Genomic DNA, 16,781 nt, shown 5'->3' on the forward strand with positions numbered 1-16,781 from the left:
CGTCCTCTCTTCTGAAGGCTCTGGCTGGGTCGCCCTCACCGGGGGCTGGCTGTCCTGTGCCATTTCAGCAGCACTCCAGCTCCAGGTGTGAGCAGTCCTGGGAAGGACAGGACGCGGGATCCAGGCGCATATGGAGGCTTGCCTACCCAGCACAGCGTTTCTGGCTTGTTTCTCCTCAGCTTCCTGAGTAATCATCTGGGATGGACGGTAAATGAAGCCTGCCTTTCTTCCCAAGAGCAGTCCTCACTTCTTCCCGTATCTGGAATACGTGCTTCACATAGAGATGGGTTTGGGGCTACTGGTCTGCTTTTCCTTTGGGTGGTGGCGGAAACATTGTCTGAGCAGATGAGTTCCCTTTCGCGTGAATCACTGTGCTGCGACCGTCTGGGGTTCCCAAGTTAAATCGGGGCTGCTGATCTTAATGCCGGTCCTGGCTCTCTTATTGGAAGTGAAAGATGAGGCAGACATATTCTGTTTGTATATAGATACCTATATTTTAAAACAGCGCCCGCCGGTATTTGCAGCCATTTCTTCAGAGTAGGGTGTGTGTGTGTGTTTTCAACTGACGGTGGTGGTGGAGAGACTCCCTGTCTACAAGAATTGAAGCTTGTTTGAATTGTGGAACGGAAGGCAGTTTACAGAGCTCTCCCATTTTAATTGCAGGTTTATTTTTATTTCTTTAATAAGATGGGCTTGTGAGAAAGTGATGGCCGGCATGCATTCTTAAATCAGGGAGAAAATGTTAAGTTTTATTTTCAGGCTCTTCTGAACAGTTCTACAGTTAGGTTTGTGCTTCTTGCTCTTTATGATTTACATATATCTTTTGTTGCCTGCTGGGCTGTCATGTGTGAAAGAAATTTCTTTGTACATTGTGTGAGATCAGTGGCATTAGAAATATTCTGTACTGTGGAATCAAGTGCATTTTTTCTTAATAAAGCTGAATCAAAGTTATGTTGTACTCAATTAAGGGAACAGTTTAACTGAAAGTGTAAAGAGTTATGTTAAAAGTCAGAATTATTTTTCTGTGCCATGTTGCCATAGTACTGTGTTGCTAATACATAAGTTATTTTGGTTTCTAGGTTTTTACTAGTGTTAAACACTTCCAGTTACTTGAGACAGATATTGGACAGTGTTGCCATTTTTTTAAATATGTTAAACCTGATTACCTTACTTTTCCATAAAAAATTCTTATAACAAGTACATTTCTTGCATTGAACAGTTACATGAAGGAAGAAAGAGGTGTTCAGATGTTCTTACTAATGTTAATTTAGATTACTTTAGACTAAAATGTTTTTCCCTTAAATCTTAGGCTGATAACCAGAATGCAAATGCCTATCATTTAAAATATTAATTATACTCTCTTATGTAACTCCAAATTTACAAGTGCATTTCCAAAACAGTGTCTTATATCTGAATTTCAGTGGTTATTAGAAAGGTTTGATTTTGAAATGATGACCTTGTTATTGGCTTTAGAAAAGCACCTTTATTCTTACTTAGCTATATTTTTTAGTATTTGCTTCTCAAGGAAAGTACTTTTTTAGGTTATTCTGAGTCTTGATTCTAAAAGCAGTATTCTGGCACTAGATTGTAGAGCAATGATGGGCCAATGGTGCCAATCTTTATTTTATTGTGGAGTGGCATGTAATAGATACATTTTATGGTAAACATCTTCAAATGCTAACTACCTTATGTTTGCACAGTATTAAAGTTTCCAAGGTTCTTTACAGCACAGGCTATCTAGTTCCATTCTCATGCTTGCACCTTGTGAGGCAGACACTGGTGTCCAACTATTTTTCAGGGAAGGGATCTGAGGACCCCAGCTCTGTCAGCTTGTAGGCAACTGAGATTTAATTTTGTCTCAGGTCTTCTGTCTCTAAGGCCATCATGACTGTTGCTTATGCCTTCTGGTAAAGATGGAGCAAAACATTTTGCATATGCTAATTTAAAACCCTGTGGAAATCACTCTAATTAATATGTTTGCCTTTGATTGACTTATCTTGATTTTTTAAAAAAGTTTCTTTCTATCCTTGTCTAGTGGTCATAGAAGAAACAAACATACATGGTAGATTTATCCTACAGGATTTTAATGCTCAGCCCAAGAGGCGCTGTTGAATTAAAACCCTCCTGTGACCAATGTATTACTTCAGTAATCAACATTACAGTAATGAAATAGTTTATAAGTGAGGTGTTTTCACTTTTAAAAAATTCAGTATTTGTAAGCAGAGATCAACTTCCTAGCTGAAATACTTTTTTTCTAATAATTTTTAAGAAAGAACTTGAGCTGGGATGGCATCAGGACACGTGCTTCTACAGGTCGGCTTTTATACTTTCTCCGGGCTTGTGTGTTATTTATGGGCATTAGCTACTGACTTATTTTAATTTTCGCAGGATAACTGGTTCTCCTTTTCCCAACTCTACAAATATTGAATACTTTTGTTTCTCTACTGAAAGTAATGGGTTATGTTTACTTGGTGTTAAAACTGATATTACTCCCTTCCCCCCATGCACACGAGTGCCTACAGAGTGAGTTGACATTGCAGCTTCTTGCCAAGGAGGTTAATTGGAGATGAAAGTAGCATTCCATGTTTTGTATTATATTTGCAAGTAGGGGATGTGCTGACTCTACTAAAAAACATCTTCAGAAATGTCTTACACATCATAATTTAATCCAGCTCTCTGGTATTTCTTTGCATGGTTTTCAATCCAAGCCAAGTAACCATTAAATAAGATTACATAACCCCGTATTTTTAATTATCTGATATAATATATGGATTGGTGGCTGGTTCACTGCCAAGTTACATTTAATGGTTGGTTACACAAGGAAGTAGAGCAAAGGATTCAAGATTAAGGTGGTCTATTTGTGTCCAGGTTGATAAAGTCCTTTTTTGGTATTTCAAAATAAATATTTTTCATATTACATCAATTTCTCTAATATTAGGCTTTTTACCGTTACTTAGGACACTTGTGAGAGGTAAAAATGTGTAAAGGGAGGATCATGACTTTTCCCCATATGTGTCCTTTTGTTCAACAAAACCCAACGGCTTTAAGTTTCACTTTTGGAGGCACTCTTTAGAAGGTATTTTTGATTTGCTTGAATGTTGTTAGATCTGTAAACTAAGAAAGAACAAGAATTAAAATTGCAGAATTCTCTTCAGGTGTGGTGTCATCATGCTGCAGTGTGTGATTCTCCGCTTTATCCAGAGGAGGGTATGGTTATTTAGTTTTTAATTGTCTTTCTTAGGAGTATCAGTTTTTGTGTTTTTTCTTAAGAAAATGGATGTCATGACTCACATTTGTAGATAAACCTTTTCTGACTTTTCTTTAGTGTGCTGTGATGCAAAGTGACCCAGTGATCGTAAGTTACAGTCTTTTGGTGTCTGAACCTTAGTAGCATGCCTGTTGAGGTATTTGCCAGGTATTTGCACTGGGTCCTGGAGCAGAGAGGCACAGGGTGTCTCTGCTCTTGACACGCTCCTTCTCTCCCCCGCACTAGTTGGAGAATGAGTTCTGTTTATCAGTGCTGTCTTCTTTCCTGAGGAATGTCTCATCAGCCTTTCTACCATCTTTTTGAGATATTTAATGACTAGATGGTTTAGATCTAACTCAGCCTAGGGATGTTTTCAAGGCACTTCTTTGTGCCCGATTATGTCTGTCATCTCAGGATTGATAACAGCCTAGAAATGTAGAGGTTACTGGCCCAATTTTTCAGTCGTAGAAACTTGATACTCCAACAGCTACAGTGACTCATCCCAGGGGACATATTTAAAAGTGTCTGAGGGAAGGTTCAAGCTTTGTTCTCCACATACCTTGTTCTTTGACCACACCACACCTACCGGCAGTGACGTGAGAGTCCAGCTGTGATGGTCCAGAAGGAGGGTGGACCCCGGGCCTCAGTAAGTGCAGTTGGTTCTCTCTACCCTCTGTTGGGACCAAAAGGATCCACTTTTCTATGCAGATTTCCGCTCCGTGTCCCCTGGACACATCCTCCTGCCACGTGGGTTAGGTGGCCCATTGTTTTGTGTCCCAGAGCAGCTGGTGCTCAGCTCCCCGCTGGTCGGATGCCATCCTGCAGTACTTGGGTCTGCCTCCCTGGGGAGGTGAGGGCTTCTCGGGAGGCAGGGCCGGTCCTCCATCCTGCCTAGTATGGGCACAGCGGCTAACATAATTCCTGTTACATCGCCCTTGTAAACTCCAGTCTTCAACTCAATCTTCGTTTCAGTGTGTGTTTTTTTTTTTTTTTTCATAAAGACAGAAGAATGAGGAAGTGTGTTTGCAGCCTGGCTTTGCTCTCTGCCTCTTGGGGCACCTGCATTGGGGTGGGGCTGAGCTCTCTGGCAGTGCCACGGATCAGACCCGGAAAACGTTCCCAGTGAAACGCCGTGTCCAGCACCCTCCACATCCCAGTGCTCTTGAAGGGGTCCTGCTCTGCAGGACGAGGAGAGGTGTCACCAGGCCTGCTTCGGTCCGATGTTTCTGTGCCTGCCTTCTCTCCTTGGGGACGTAGTAAGCCCCTGCACGCTAGTCTAACTAGTTCTCCTCCCCCGAACCCCTAAATGGGCTTCTTACTCGGGCTACACCTAGAAGTGTGCCCGCTGCTGTCCCATGCCAGAGAGGCCTCCCTACCAGAAGGAGTTGGCTGCAATGCCAGTGCCAGCCGGCCTCCCGAAGCAGCGCAGCCCCCGAGACTGCAGATCCGGCTGCCGGCAGCTTTGCCACAAGACCCTTTTGCGTGCTGTGTCCTTCCCACGGAGTGAAGATGGAATAGTTTGTATTCTATACTGAAAAAAGTGGAAGCCGAGGACTGTCCTTCAGCACTGGGATACTGATCATGCTGCAAGCTGCCAACCGAGGGCCTCTGTGCCAGGTGCTGCCCCGTGTGTTCTCTCTGATGCACACACGGTCTTCCACGCAGGCGGCTCCATCCCCTGCCTGCTTCCTTTGTTTTTTCAAATGAGGCATCTTAGCTCAAACACTTCAAGTAACTTGCCCAGTCAAGATCGCAGCTTTAAGTAGTTAGTGAGATTTAAAATCAGGTTGGTAGCATTTTCATAGGTTACTTGAAGGGCAGAGATCTAAGGACAGAACTTGTTTTTAAGTTTCATTGTAGTAAAAGACTTTCCTTTGGTGGTGATGAATTTTTAAAAGGGGTTCCCAAAAATGTGTTTTACCAAAAAGGCAAGTTCACTTTTTACTATGTTTTCCAGCAATACTTTTTAGTCTTCAGTAGGCATTTAAGGTAAGGATTCTTAATCACATACATTTCACTGGTTAAGGAGAAAATATGAAAACTTTCTGTATAGAAATGTAATAAGTCAAATTCTTGGTAGAACTCCGTGTTTCTTGAAGGACCCTCTTAGAGTCACAGAGCTCTTTGTATTTTAATATTCTATCACAGAAACAATTGGTTGGAAGTATAATGTGAGGGATATATAGTCATTTCATGGTATGTTTAGAAATTCTCCATCCTCTAAAAATAGGCTCTAAAAAACATTCAACAACATATTCCATATTCCCGTAGACCATGGTTTGGGGTCTCTGAAGTGGGGGTATATTTGAATATATTTGTCTTGAGTCACCAACAATAGTAGTTACCACTTATCAAAAGCTTTCTCTCAGTTGCTTCATGTGTATTGTTTCATTTAATTCTTCTGACAGTGTTAAAAGAATCAATAGATTGGCCTTATTTTACAGGTGAGAAAACAGGGCATGAAGGTCAGTTTGCCTAAGGTTAGACAGCTAATAAGTGGTAAACAAGGATTCACATCCTTATCTGCCCTCCTCCAGGACACTGTACTGTTTACCTGTGAGCACCGGGTGGAGGTGAATGCTTTCACTGTGGCTGGACTTTCATGTTTGACTTCTGTGGGAAATTCTCTTTGTGCACCTTTTAAAACTAATTGCCTGGTGATCTGTGGGCAGGCAGACTGCATGCTGTACAGCGGTGTGACAAAATGGGGCAGGGACTTCCTGACCAGTGGCAACGTGGAAAGTCTGGTGGGTGGCATTTACATGGGAAATGACATTAGTTAACCAGGGAAGGAGCCATGTAATTATGGGGGTTGAGAACTTTCTAGGCTGTAAGCACCATTACTTAGTTTCCAAGAGCCTCAGTTGTGCATCTGTAAAATCAGGGACTTAATGCTTCCTTTTTAAGAGTTGTTTTTTTTTGACATGAAGTAAGTAGAATGTAACATAATAAATATATGCTTGATAAACATCTGCTTTTTTTTTACAGAATGCACTGAGATGAATATGAAATTGGCATTACTTTCCAGACATAAGGCACAAAATACTAATACATAAATTCTGGTTTCATTTCTTAGGTTAATTTCATATTATTAGGATGATTTTAGTTTTCCATTCCTGGCAATATCAAAGAAGAAACTCATTCTTTGAGAAACTTTTTTGCAAAATTAGCGGGAGCTCTGATGATTTTACTATGCTATTTGAGATGCAACACTTGAAGCTTAAAATGACAAATGAAGCTTCCATAAACAGTTTTAGGATGGCACCTCTTAGAACATGTCTGGACACCCCACAGCCTCTCTCCACAGTACAGGATATCTCACTCTGGATTGGCTAGCTGTAACTTTCCATAATTTTTTACGTTTCCATCATTTTTCACCCATCAGCTTCTGTTGCTATTTTAAGGTTTAAAGGGTGATCCTGGCATTTTATTGATGTCTTCCCTCGTATGATAAAGAGCATGAGTATGTGAGAGCACCCCTTTTAATCTCTCTCCGATATAAATCTCGCACGGGAGGCCACTGTTCGTCCACGCCCCCACGAGGAATTACAACGGAGAGGGGGAGGGGCACATTTCACAGTCATTTTTCCTTCATCGGCTCCAGTGTTTGTGCCGCTTGTGCTCTGCTCTTCGTCCACTAGATGGCCCTCCACATAGCGAGGTTGCCTTGCCGTCCGCGCCAGAAGCTACTCCTGAACTGTCTCGATGAATCCGCCCGCTTGCATTGCCTTTGATTTTCACATATTAATTGTTCATATTTCTGATATTTTGAGGCACGCTCTCTAACCACTATTTGCAGAAAACGACTTGTTTTTGTCTTGTAGCCACCATTTTTTAAGTGCCTGAGGAGTTCCAGGCACTGTTGCTAGGTTCTTTTTCACACATTATTTCCTTTAATCCTGATGTCCGCTTCGTGAAATTGTTTGTGTTGTTCTCATTCTGCAGATAAAGAAATGGAGGTTAGAAGTATGTATAACTTGTTCCAGAGGATACAGCTGATACATTATAGGGCTTACTATGCTCTAAAGGAAAAATATTCCAAAAGCTTTGAATTGAAAACTTTTTCAAGTGAAGGGTTAAGATAGTCTGATTTATGGCTGCTGACACTGTAATGTGTTTATTTATGTGGGGGGAAACTACCGTCCTGGCAGTTACTTACACCGGAGTATGGAGTTAAGGTCTTTGATCGTGGGGGGAAGCACACAGTAGTAACACGCACCTCGGCACCCAGGGTGAAGAGTCCCCCTCCCTCCTGCCATCCGCTGATGGGAGTGGGCTGAGGGGTCTCAGCACCAGGTCCAAAACCTGGCAGACAGCCTGGACATTTGATTCCATGTTTAGTGACTTTAGCAGAGCTGGGTACTGGATTGAACCCATAGGACTTAAAAAATGTGTACTGAGGCTTCTTTGATTTTATTCATTGATTCAACTATTTGTTGAATCATCTGCATTACTATGTTGAACTGTGTGTTCTGAGCTAGTTACTTCTCTGAGCCCGGTTTCCCTGAGCCACACGGGGCAGGAATGCCTGCCTTTTAGGTCATTAGGGTGGAATGACAGTGATTTTATCTTTGTCTAGTTTCACTATACATTTTTAACATACAGAATATATTTGTTATTTCTAATATGAGATTATTACACATTTATGTATCTCTTCCTCAGACGTGATGTTTGATGTCTGTTCGTATATCAGCTCTTGGTTATCTACCAGAGTAGTGGCTGATCTGCTGGTTATTTCTGTAGGGCGGGCTTTCTCCTTCCACCTGTGCCTCCTCCGTCCCTTGCTTTCAGATTGGGTGTGCTCAGCAAATACAAACAGAAGCAAAATACTTAAAAAAAACTTCTCACCTTTTGTTTGCTTAACACGTGCATGCCACAGCTAATTAGAGAAGAGACCAAAATAAGATTCAGACTATTTGGTAAAAAAGAATAGTTAAGGACACAGTTTTAAGTCAGACAAATGAGTTCACATGTCAGCTCTGCCACTTCTTTGTGTCACAACCTTGGATACATGAGCCCCTCTTAGCCTCAGTTGCTATGACCGCACAATGGTAATTAAAAAAGCCCCTTTGGTGTTGTCATGGCATTTGAATGAATTATTTTTGGAGAGTTCCTTGTCATGCTTGGCAGAGGATGTCCTTGTTGGTGCATTGATCACCATCATCATCATCATCGCTTTCATTTTTTATCAAGGAATTTGTAATCCTGGGGGAGACACGTGTAGAGGGATTAATTTTAAGAGTGTGTTTAGTGCTATCATAGAAGGTTGTGTAGAGGTTTTAGGGGCTCAGAGAAGGATCTCTAGCTGATCCCAGATCACGATGAGCTTTCTTGAGCACTTCTTGAAGGAGGAAGTAAGTAGCTGGATGGCAAAAGCACTGCAGGCAGGGGAGAGCACTGGGCGTGCGCGTGTGCCTTTTCTGGCTCCTCCAGATCGTTAGTTCACCTCTCATGTGTTGCCGTACGTCTTCATGTTCCTACTTGTCATGGTGCATTGTAGCTGTTTGTCCTCTTCTTTATTTTGTTTTATTTTTTCTTTGCAAATACGTATTTGTATTATTTGCTTTTTAAAAAAAAATTTTATTAAGGTATTATTGATATACACTCTTATGACGGTTTCACATGAAAAACAATGTGTGGTTACTACATTCACCCACATTATCAAGTTCCCACCCACACCCCAATGCAGTCACTGCCCATCAGTGTAGTAAAATGGCACAGATTCACTGCCTTCTTTGTGCTACACTGTTCTCCCCGTGATCCCCCACACCATGTGTACTAATCATAATTCCCCTCAATCCCCTTCTCCCTCCCTCCCTCTCCCAACCCTCCCCTTTGGTAACCACTAGTCTCTTCTTGGAGTCTCTGAGTCTGCTGCTGTTTTGTTTCTTCAGTTTTGCTTCGTTGTTATGCTCCACAAATGAGGGAAGTCATTTGGCACTTGTCTTTCTCCGCCTGGCTTATTTCACTGAGCTTAATATCCTCCAACTCCATCAATGTTGTTGCAAATGGTAGGATTTGTTTTTTTCTTATGGCTGAATAATATTCCATTGTGTATATGTACCACATCTTCTTTATCCATTCATCTACTTATGAACACTTAGGTTGCTTCCATTTCTTGGCTATTGCGATAAACATAGGGGTGCATCTGTCTTTTTGAGTCTGAGAAGTTGTATTATTTGGTAAATTCCAAGGAGTGGGATTCCCAGGTCAAATGGTATTTCTATTTTTAGTTTTTGAGGGACCTTCATATTGCTTTCCACAATGCTTGAAATAGCTTACATTCCCACCGGCAGTGAAGGAGGGTTCTGCTTTCTCCACATCCTCACCAGCATTTGTTGTTCTTAGTCTTTTTGCTGGCCATCCTTACTAGCGAAAGTGATATCTCATTGTGGTTTTAATTTGCATTTCCCTGATGGTTAGTGATGTGGAGCATCTTTTCATGTGTCTGTTGGCCATCTGAATTTCTTCTTTGGAGAACTGTCTCTTCATATCCTCTGCCCATTTTTTGATCGGGTTATTTGCTTTTTGGGTGTTGAGGCATGTGAGTTCTTTATATATTTTGTATGTTAACCCATTGTCAGATATGTCATTTACAAATATATTCTCCCATGCTGTAGGATGCCATTTTGTTCTGCTGATGGTGTCCTTTGTGGTACAGAAACTTTTTAGTTTGATGTAGTCCCATGAGTTCCTTTTTGCTCTTGTTTTCCTTGCTTAAGGAGATGTGTTCATGAAGAAGTTGCTCATGCTTATATTTGGGAGATTTTTCCCTATGTTGTCTTCTAAGAGTTTTATGGTTTCATGACTTACATTCAGGTCTTTAATCCATTTCGAGTTTATTTTTGTGTATGGGGTTAAACAATAATCCAGTTTCATTCTCTTACATGTAGCTGTCCAGTTTTGCCAGCACCAACTGTTGAAGAGGCTGTCATTTCCCCATTGTATGTCCATGGATCCTTTATCATATATTAATTGACCATATATGGTTGGGTTTATATCAGGGCTCTCTAGTCTGTTCCATTGGTCTGTGGGTCTGTTTTTGTGCCAGTACCAAATTGTTTTGATTACAGTGCCTTTGTAGTAGAGCTTGAAGTTGGGGAGCATAATCTCCCCAGCTTTATTCTTCCTTCTCAGGATTGCTTTGGCTATTTGGGGTCTTTTGTTGTACCATATGAATTTTAGAACTATTTGTTCCAGTTTGTTGAAGAATGCTGTTTGTATTTTCATAGGAATTGCATTGAATCTGTAGATTGCTTTAGGCAGGATGGCCATTTTGACAATATTAATTCTTCCTATCCATGAGCATTGGATGTGTTTCCATTTATTGGTTTCTTCTTTAATTTCTCTCATGAGTGTCTTATAGTTTTCAGAGTATAGGTCTTTCACTTCCTTGGTTAGGTTTATTCATAGATATTTTATTCTTTTTGATGCAACTGTGAATGGAATTGTTTTCCTGATTTCTCTTTCTGCTAGTTCATTGTTAGTGTATAGGAATGCCACAGATTTCTGCGTATTAATTTTGTATCCTGCAACTTTGCTGAATTCAGATATTAGATCTAGTAGTTTTGGAGTGGATTCTTTAGGGTTTTTTTTATGTACAATATCATGTCATCTGCAAACAGGGACAGTTTAACTTCTTTCTTGCCAGTCTGGATGCCTTTTATTTCTTTGTGTTGTCTGATTGCATTGGCTAGGACCTCCAGTACTAATTTGAATAGAAGTGGGGAGAGTGGGCATCCTTTCTTGTTCCTGATCTTAAAGGAAAAGCTTTCAGCTTCTTGCTGCTAAGTATAATGTTGGCTGTGGGTTTGTCATATATGGCCTTTATTATGTTGAGGTACTTGCCCTCTATGCCCATTTTGTTGAGAGTTTTTATCACGAATGGATGTTGAATTTTGTCAAATGCTTTTTCAGCATCTATGGAGATGATCATGTGGGTTTTGTCCTTCTTTTTGTTGATGTCATGGATGATGATGATGGATTTTCGAATGTTGTACCATCCTTGCATCCCTGGAATAAATCCTACTTGATCATTATGGGTGATCTTTTTGATATATTTTTGAATTCTGTTTGCTAATATTTTGTTGAGAATTTTTGCATCTATGTTCATCAGGGATATTGGTCTGTAATTTTCTTTTTTTGTGGTGTCTTTGCCTTGTTTTAGTATTAGAGTGATGCTAGCCTCATAGAATGAGTTTGGAAATACTCCCTCTTCTTCTACTTTTTGGAAAACTTTAAGGAGGATGGGTATTAGGTCTTCACTAAATATTTGACAAAATTCAGCAGTGAAGCCATCTGGTTCAAGGGTTTTGTTCTTAGGTAGTTTTTTTGATTATCAGTTCAATTTCATTGCTGATAATTGATCTGTTCAGATTTTCTGCTTCTTTCTGGGTCAGCCTTGGAAGGTTTTATTTTTCTAGAAAGTTATCCATTTCTACTAGGTTATCCAGTTTGTTAGTATATAATTTTTCATAGTATTCTCTAATAGTTCTTTGTATTTCTATGGTGTCTGTAATGATTTTTCCATTCTCATTTCTGATTCTGTTTATGTGAGTAGACTGTCTTTTTTTCTTAATAAGTCTGGGGGTTTATCTGTTTATTTTCTCAAAGAACCAGCTTCTGCTTTCATTCATTCTTTTTATTGTTTTATTGTTGTCGATTTTATTTATTTATGCTCTAATCTTTACTATGTTCCTCCTCCTACTGACTTTGTACCTCATTTGTTCTTCTTTTTGTGGTTTCATTAATTGTGTGTTTAGACTGTTCATATGGGATTGTTCTTCTTTCCTGAGGTAGGCCTGTATTGCAATATACTTCCCTCTTAGCACTGCCTTCGCTGCATCCTGCAGATTTTGTGGTATTGAATTATTGTTGTTATTTGTCTCCGTGTATTGCTTGATCTCTGTTTTTATTTGGTCATTGATCCATTGGTTATTTAGGAGCATGTTGTGAAGCATCCATATGTTTGTGGGATTTATCATTTTCTTTGTGTAATTTATTTCTAGTTTCATACCTTTGTGGTCTGAGAAACTGGTTGGTACAATTTCAATCTTTTTGAATTTATCAAGACTCTTTTTGTGGCCTAGTATATGATCTATTCTTGAAAATGTTCCCTGTGCACTTGAGAAGAATGTGTATTCTCCTGCTTTTGGGTGCAGAGTTCTGTAGATGTCTGTTAGGTCCATCTGTTCTAATGTGTTGTTCATGGCCTCTGTTTCCTTACTTATTTTTTGTCTGGTGGTTCTATCCTTCAGAGTGAGTGGAGTGTTGAAGTCTCCTAGAATGAATGCATTGCATTCTATTTCCCTGTTTAATTCTGTTAGTATTTGTTTCACATATGTAGGTGCTCCTGTGGTGGGTGCACAGATATTTATAATGGTTATGTCTTTTTGTTGGATTGGCCCCTTTATCATTATGTAATGTTCTTTCTTGTCCCTTGTGACTTTCTTTGTTTTGAAGTCTAATTTGTCTCATACAAATACTGCAACTCCTGCTTTTTTCTCCCTATTAGTTGCATGGAATATCTTTTTCCATCCGTTTACTTTCAGTCTGTGTATGTCTTTGGGTTTGAAGTGAGTCTCTTGTAGGCAGCATATAGATGGGTCTTGTTTTTTTATCTGTTCAGTGACTCTGTGTCTTTTGATTGGTGCATTCAGACCATTTACATTTAGGGTGATTATTGATAGGTATGTACTTATTGCAATTGCAGGCTTTAGATTCGTGGTTTCCAAAGGTTCAAGGTTAACTTTCTTACTATCTAAGGGTCTAACTTAACTCACTTAATATGCTATTACAAACACAATCTAAAGGTTCTCCTCCTTTTTCTTCCTCCTCCATTCTTTATATATTAGGTATATTCTGTACTCTTTGTCTATCCCTTGGTTGACTTTGGGGATAGTCAATTTAATTTTGCATTTGTGTACTAATTAGCTGTTCTACTTTCTTTAGTGTGGTTTTATTACCTCTGGTGACAGCGATTATACCTTAGGAACACTTCCATCTATAGCAGCCCCTCCAAAATAGACTGTAGAGATGGTTTGTGGGAGGTAAATCCTCTCAGCTTTTTCTTATCTGAAAATTGTTTAATCCCTCCTTCAAATTTAAATGATAATCTTGCCGGATATAGTATTCTTGGTTTGAGGCCCTTCTGCTTCATTGCATTAAATACATCATGCCACTCCCTTCTGGCCTGTAAGGTTTCTGCTGAGAAGTCTGATGATAGCCTGATGGGTTTTCCTTTGTATGTGATCTTATTTCTTTCTCTGGCTGCTTTTAACAGTCTGATCTTATCCTTGATCTTTGCCTTTTTAATTGCTATGTGTCTTGGTGTTGTCTTCCTTGGGTCCCTTGTGTTGGGAGATCTGTGCACCTCCATGGCCTGAGAGACTATCTCCTTCCCCAGATTGGGTAAGTTTTCAGCAATTACCTCCTGAAACACACTTTCTATCCCTTTCTTTCTCTCTTCTTCTGTTACCCCTATAATGCGAATATTGTTCTGTTTGGATTGGTCACACACGTCTCTCAATATTCTTACATTCTTAGAGATCCTTTTTTCTCTCTGTGCCTCAGCTTCTTTGTATTCCTCTTCTCTGGTTTCTATTTCATTTATCGTCTCCTCCACTGTATCTAACCTGCTTTTAATACCCTATCTAATCTGTTTTTAATACCCTCCATTGTGTTCTTCAATGATTGAATCTCTGACCAAAATTCATTCCTGAGTTCTTGAATATTTTTCTGTACCTCCTTGAGCATGTTAATGATGATTATTTTGAAATCCCTTTCAGGAAGATTCATGAGGTCGACGTCATTTACATTTTTCTCAGGAGTTGTATTCATAATTTTACTTTGAACCATGTTCCTTTCACATTTCATATTTGTATGTGGCGCCCTCTAGTGCCCAGAAGCTCTAGTCTCTGAAGTTGCTCAGCCCCTGAGGCAATGTCGCGGGTCCCAGTGGTATTGGTGCCTGGGGCGAGGAAAGAGGTGTTTCCTGCTTCCTGGCTGCTATGCCTGCCTCCACTCTGCCAGAACCAGTGGGCTGAGCACACAGATAAAGCTTCTATGCTTTGTGTTTACAGTTGCTGTAGACAGTTCTTCCCTCTGGCTGGCGTAACACCAGGGCATAGTTTGCCAGTTTGCGAGCCGGGTGGGGCTGGCCAGGAGAAAGGCGCAGTAAGCTGTGTATCACAGAGAGGGTCCTTGGAGCAGTGTAGCCAGCCTGGGATCTGGAGCGCCTGAAGGTCATGAAAGCTCCCAACCTGCTGGGCAGAGTGCAGCTGGACAATTTTGTCTACCTGTCCTTTTTCCTGAGCAGTGAGCTGTGTGCATTCCTTGCTCCTTTAGCAGCCCTCTTGCTGTTAGGAAGTCTCTCAGCCTGCCCACCTTTCTTTTGTCCCAGAGCAGCCAGATATGGATCCCTGCTTTCCACAAGTGGCTGGAGTCTCAGTCCCTCCAGGAATTTTGCCTGTCTTTGCTTTCCAACCCCCTAATCACGAGAGTACCATGAAGCACCATGCAGTGTAGGTTTGTGATCCCAGAGCAGGTCTCTGGAGTTAGGTATTCAGTAGTCCCAGGCCTCCACTCCCTCCCTGCTCCGTTTGTCTTCCTCCTGCTGGTGAGCTGGGGTGGGGGAGGGGCTTGGGTCCCGCTGGGCCACAGCTTTGGTACATTACCCTGTTCCCTGAGGCTTATTATTTTCTCCAGGTGTATGCAGTTTGGCATAGTCCTCTTTCCTGTTGCTCTTTCAGGATTTGTTGTATTAATTATATTTTCGTATTATATGCAGTTTTAAAAGGAAGCCTCTGTCTCACCTCTCATGCTGCCATCTTTAATCCTTGATCTCTGTATTCTCTGTCCTCTTCTTTTCTTCCCTATGTCCCAGTTTTACTTCACTACTTATTCCTGGCATTAAAAGTTTTATTTGCATACAGTATTAAGTTTACAGAAACTTAATGATTCTTTCCTATACATAGGTATTGTTATGGCTCATTTGAGGGTAAGGTGGTTATGTTATCTCTCCTTTTCCTGGAATACTTAAACACCTTGGTGTGTATGCCCTAAGAATAGTCGTGGCCTTCTCTTATGACCAAGATTAGGAAGTTGATCATTGTTTCCTAATGTTCTGTCCACACGCTAATCTTGCCAGTTGTTCCAATTTGTCTTTATAGGACCCAGTTTGAGGTCACCCATTGCGTTCAATTGACAAGTCTTTTTCCTCTGAGATGGGAAGGGCTCCTCTGTCTTCCTTTGCCTTCATGATGCACAGTTTTGGATACTACACAGGCCAGTGTTTTGTAGAATGCCTCTCAATCTGGGTTGTCTAATGTATGTTAAAGTTAGATTCATGCTGTGTATGCTTGTGGCAGGTATACCAGAGGCACAGTGTCACTCACTTATCCCGTGATGGATGATGTGAACTTGATCATTGGTTAAGGCGGTGCCCGTTATTGCCACTGTAAAGATACTCTTTTCCTTTTGTAATTAATTAGTTCTTTAGTGGGGAGATACTTTGAGACTGTGAAAATACTGTTCCTCATTAAACTCTCCCTCACAAATTTTAGCATCCGTTAATGTTTCTTACCTGGATTAATTATTGCTATGATGGTTGTAAGATGGTCATTTCCTAATTCAGTCACTCCATCTATATTTATTGGTCGACATTCTACTGAAATATTTTCATTTTTTTCTTTCCTTCCTTCTCCCTTCCTCCTTCCCTCCATCATCTCTTTGTATAAATCCAGGGATTCTGTTGGCTATAACCCTTTACTTCCACTATATAAGTTGACACTGAAATTGTCCTGGATTTGGCCATTGGGAACCCTTTATCGTGTCTCATGGGTCCTAATGACAGGATAATCCTGTTAACAGGATAACAATGTTGGGTAATCCCAAACATTTTTTGAATTATTTTTTTACTTTTCTAACAGCATTTTATTCCAGGCTCATCTTGTACCTGCTCTGCCCCAGCCTTGGAATCAGTCACTTCTTCCATGGTGCCCTGGTTTCTTCTAGTGTGGAATGGCATTTAAAAATGGAGATGGGGCTGCCTGTGTGCCATTGTTTCTAGGCCCTTCGCCAGACAGAGCCAGCACTGGACGTGTATCTGTAGGTGCATCACCATTGTCTTTATGTTAAACTCAGCCTAGGGCCAACACACTTCCTGTAAAGGGCCGAATAGCAAGTTATTGGGAGCTATGCATTCTATTCTGCTGTTGTAGCAGAAAAGCAGCCCTCAACTATATGTGAGTGAATGAGTGTGCTTGTGTTCCATGTGCTTTATTTCCAGAAGCAGGCAATGTCCTGGGTTTGGCTGTGGACTGTAGTCTGCCTGCCCTTCCCAGAGTAGCGACCAGGCCTTATCTGTATTTTCCAGTACATCCACAATAGGGCACAACCACATTCGTTTGCATGAATGAATTAAAGGTGATTGTTAGCTGTTGTTATTGCAGACTACTCATTTCTCTTATATAGGTCTTTGGGTATCAATTACTTCTGACTTGTCAATTTGTTGACATCCTAGTTTGCATGATGA

At 40.7% G+C, this 16,781-nt stretch overlaps 1 protein-coding gene across 3 annotated transcripts in view; it reads left to right on the plus strand.

Moving 5' to 3' along the window:
* The window catches only part of KHDRBS3 (KH RNA binding domain containing, signal transduction associated 3), a 199,093-nt gene that overhangs the window by 1,265 nt on the left and 181,047 nt on the right, over positions 1–16,781 (plus strand). The window contains exon 1 of one of the 3 annotated variants that reach the window (XM_037023270.2): positions 186–207. The exons of the other annotated variants lie outside the window; for them this stretch is intronic. Within the exon in view, the coding sequence (XP_036879165.1) occupies positions 201–207 (7 nt within the window). The 5' untranslated portion in view covers positions 186–200. Of the gene's footprint in view, positions 1–185; positions 208–16,781 lie in introns of those variants that run through there. 3 annotated transcript variants of the gene reach the window in all.

This window comes from Manis javanica, chromosome 2 (genome assembly GCF_040802235.1).
Source record: "Manis javanica isolate MJ-LG chromosome 2, MJ_LKY, whole genome shotgun sequence".
NCBI classification, from domain to species: Eukaryota; Metazoa; Chordata; class Mammalia; order Pholidota; family Manidae; genus Manis; species Manis javanica.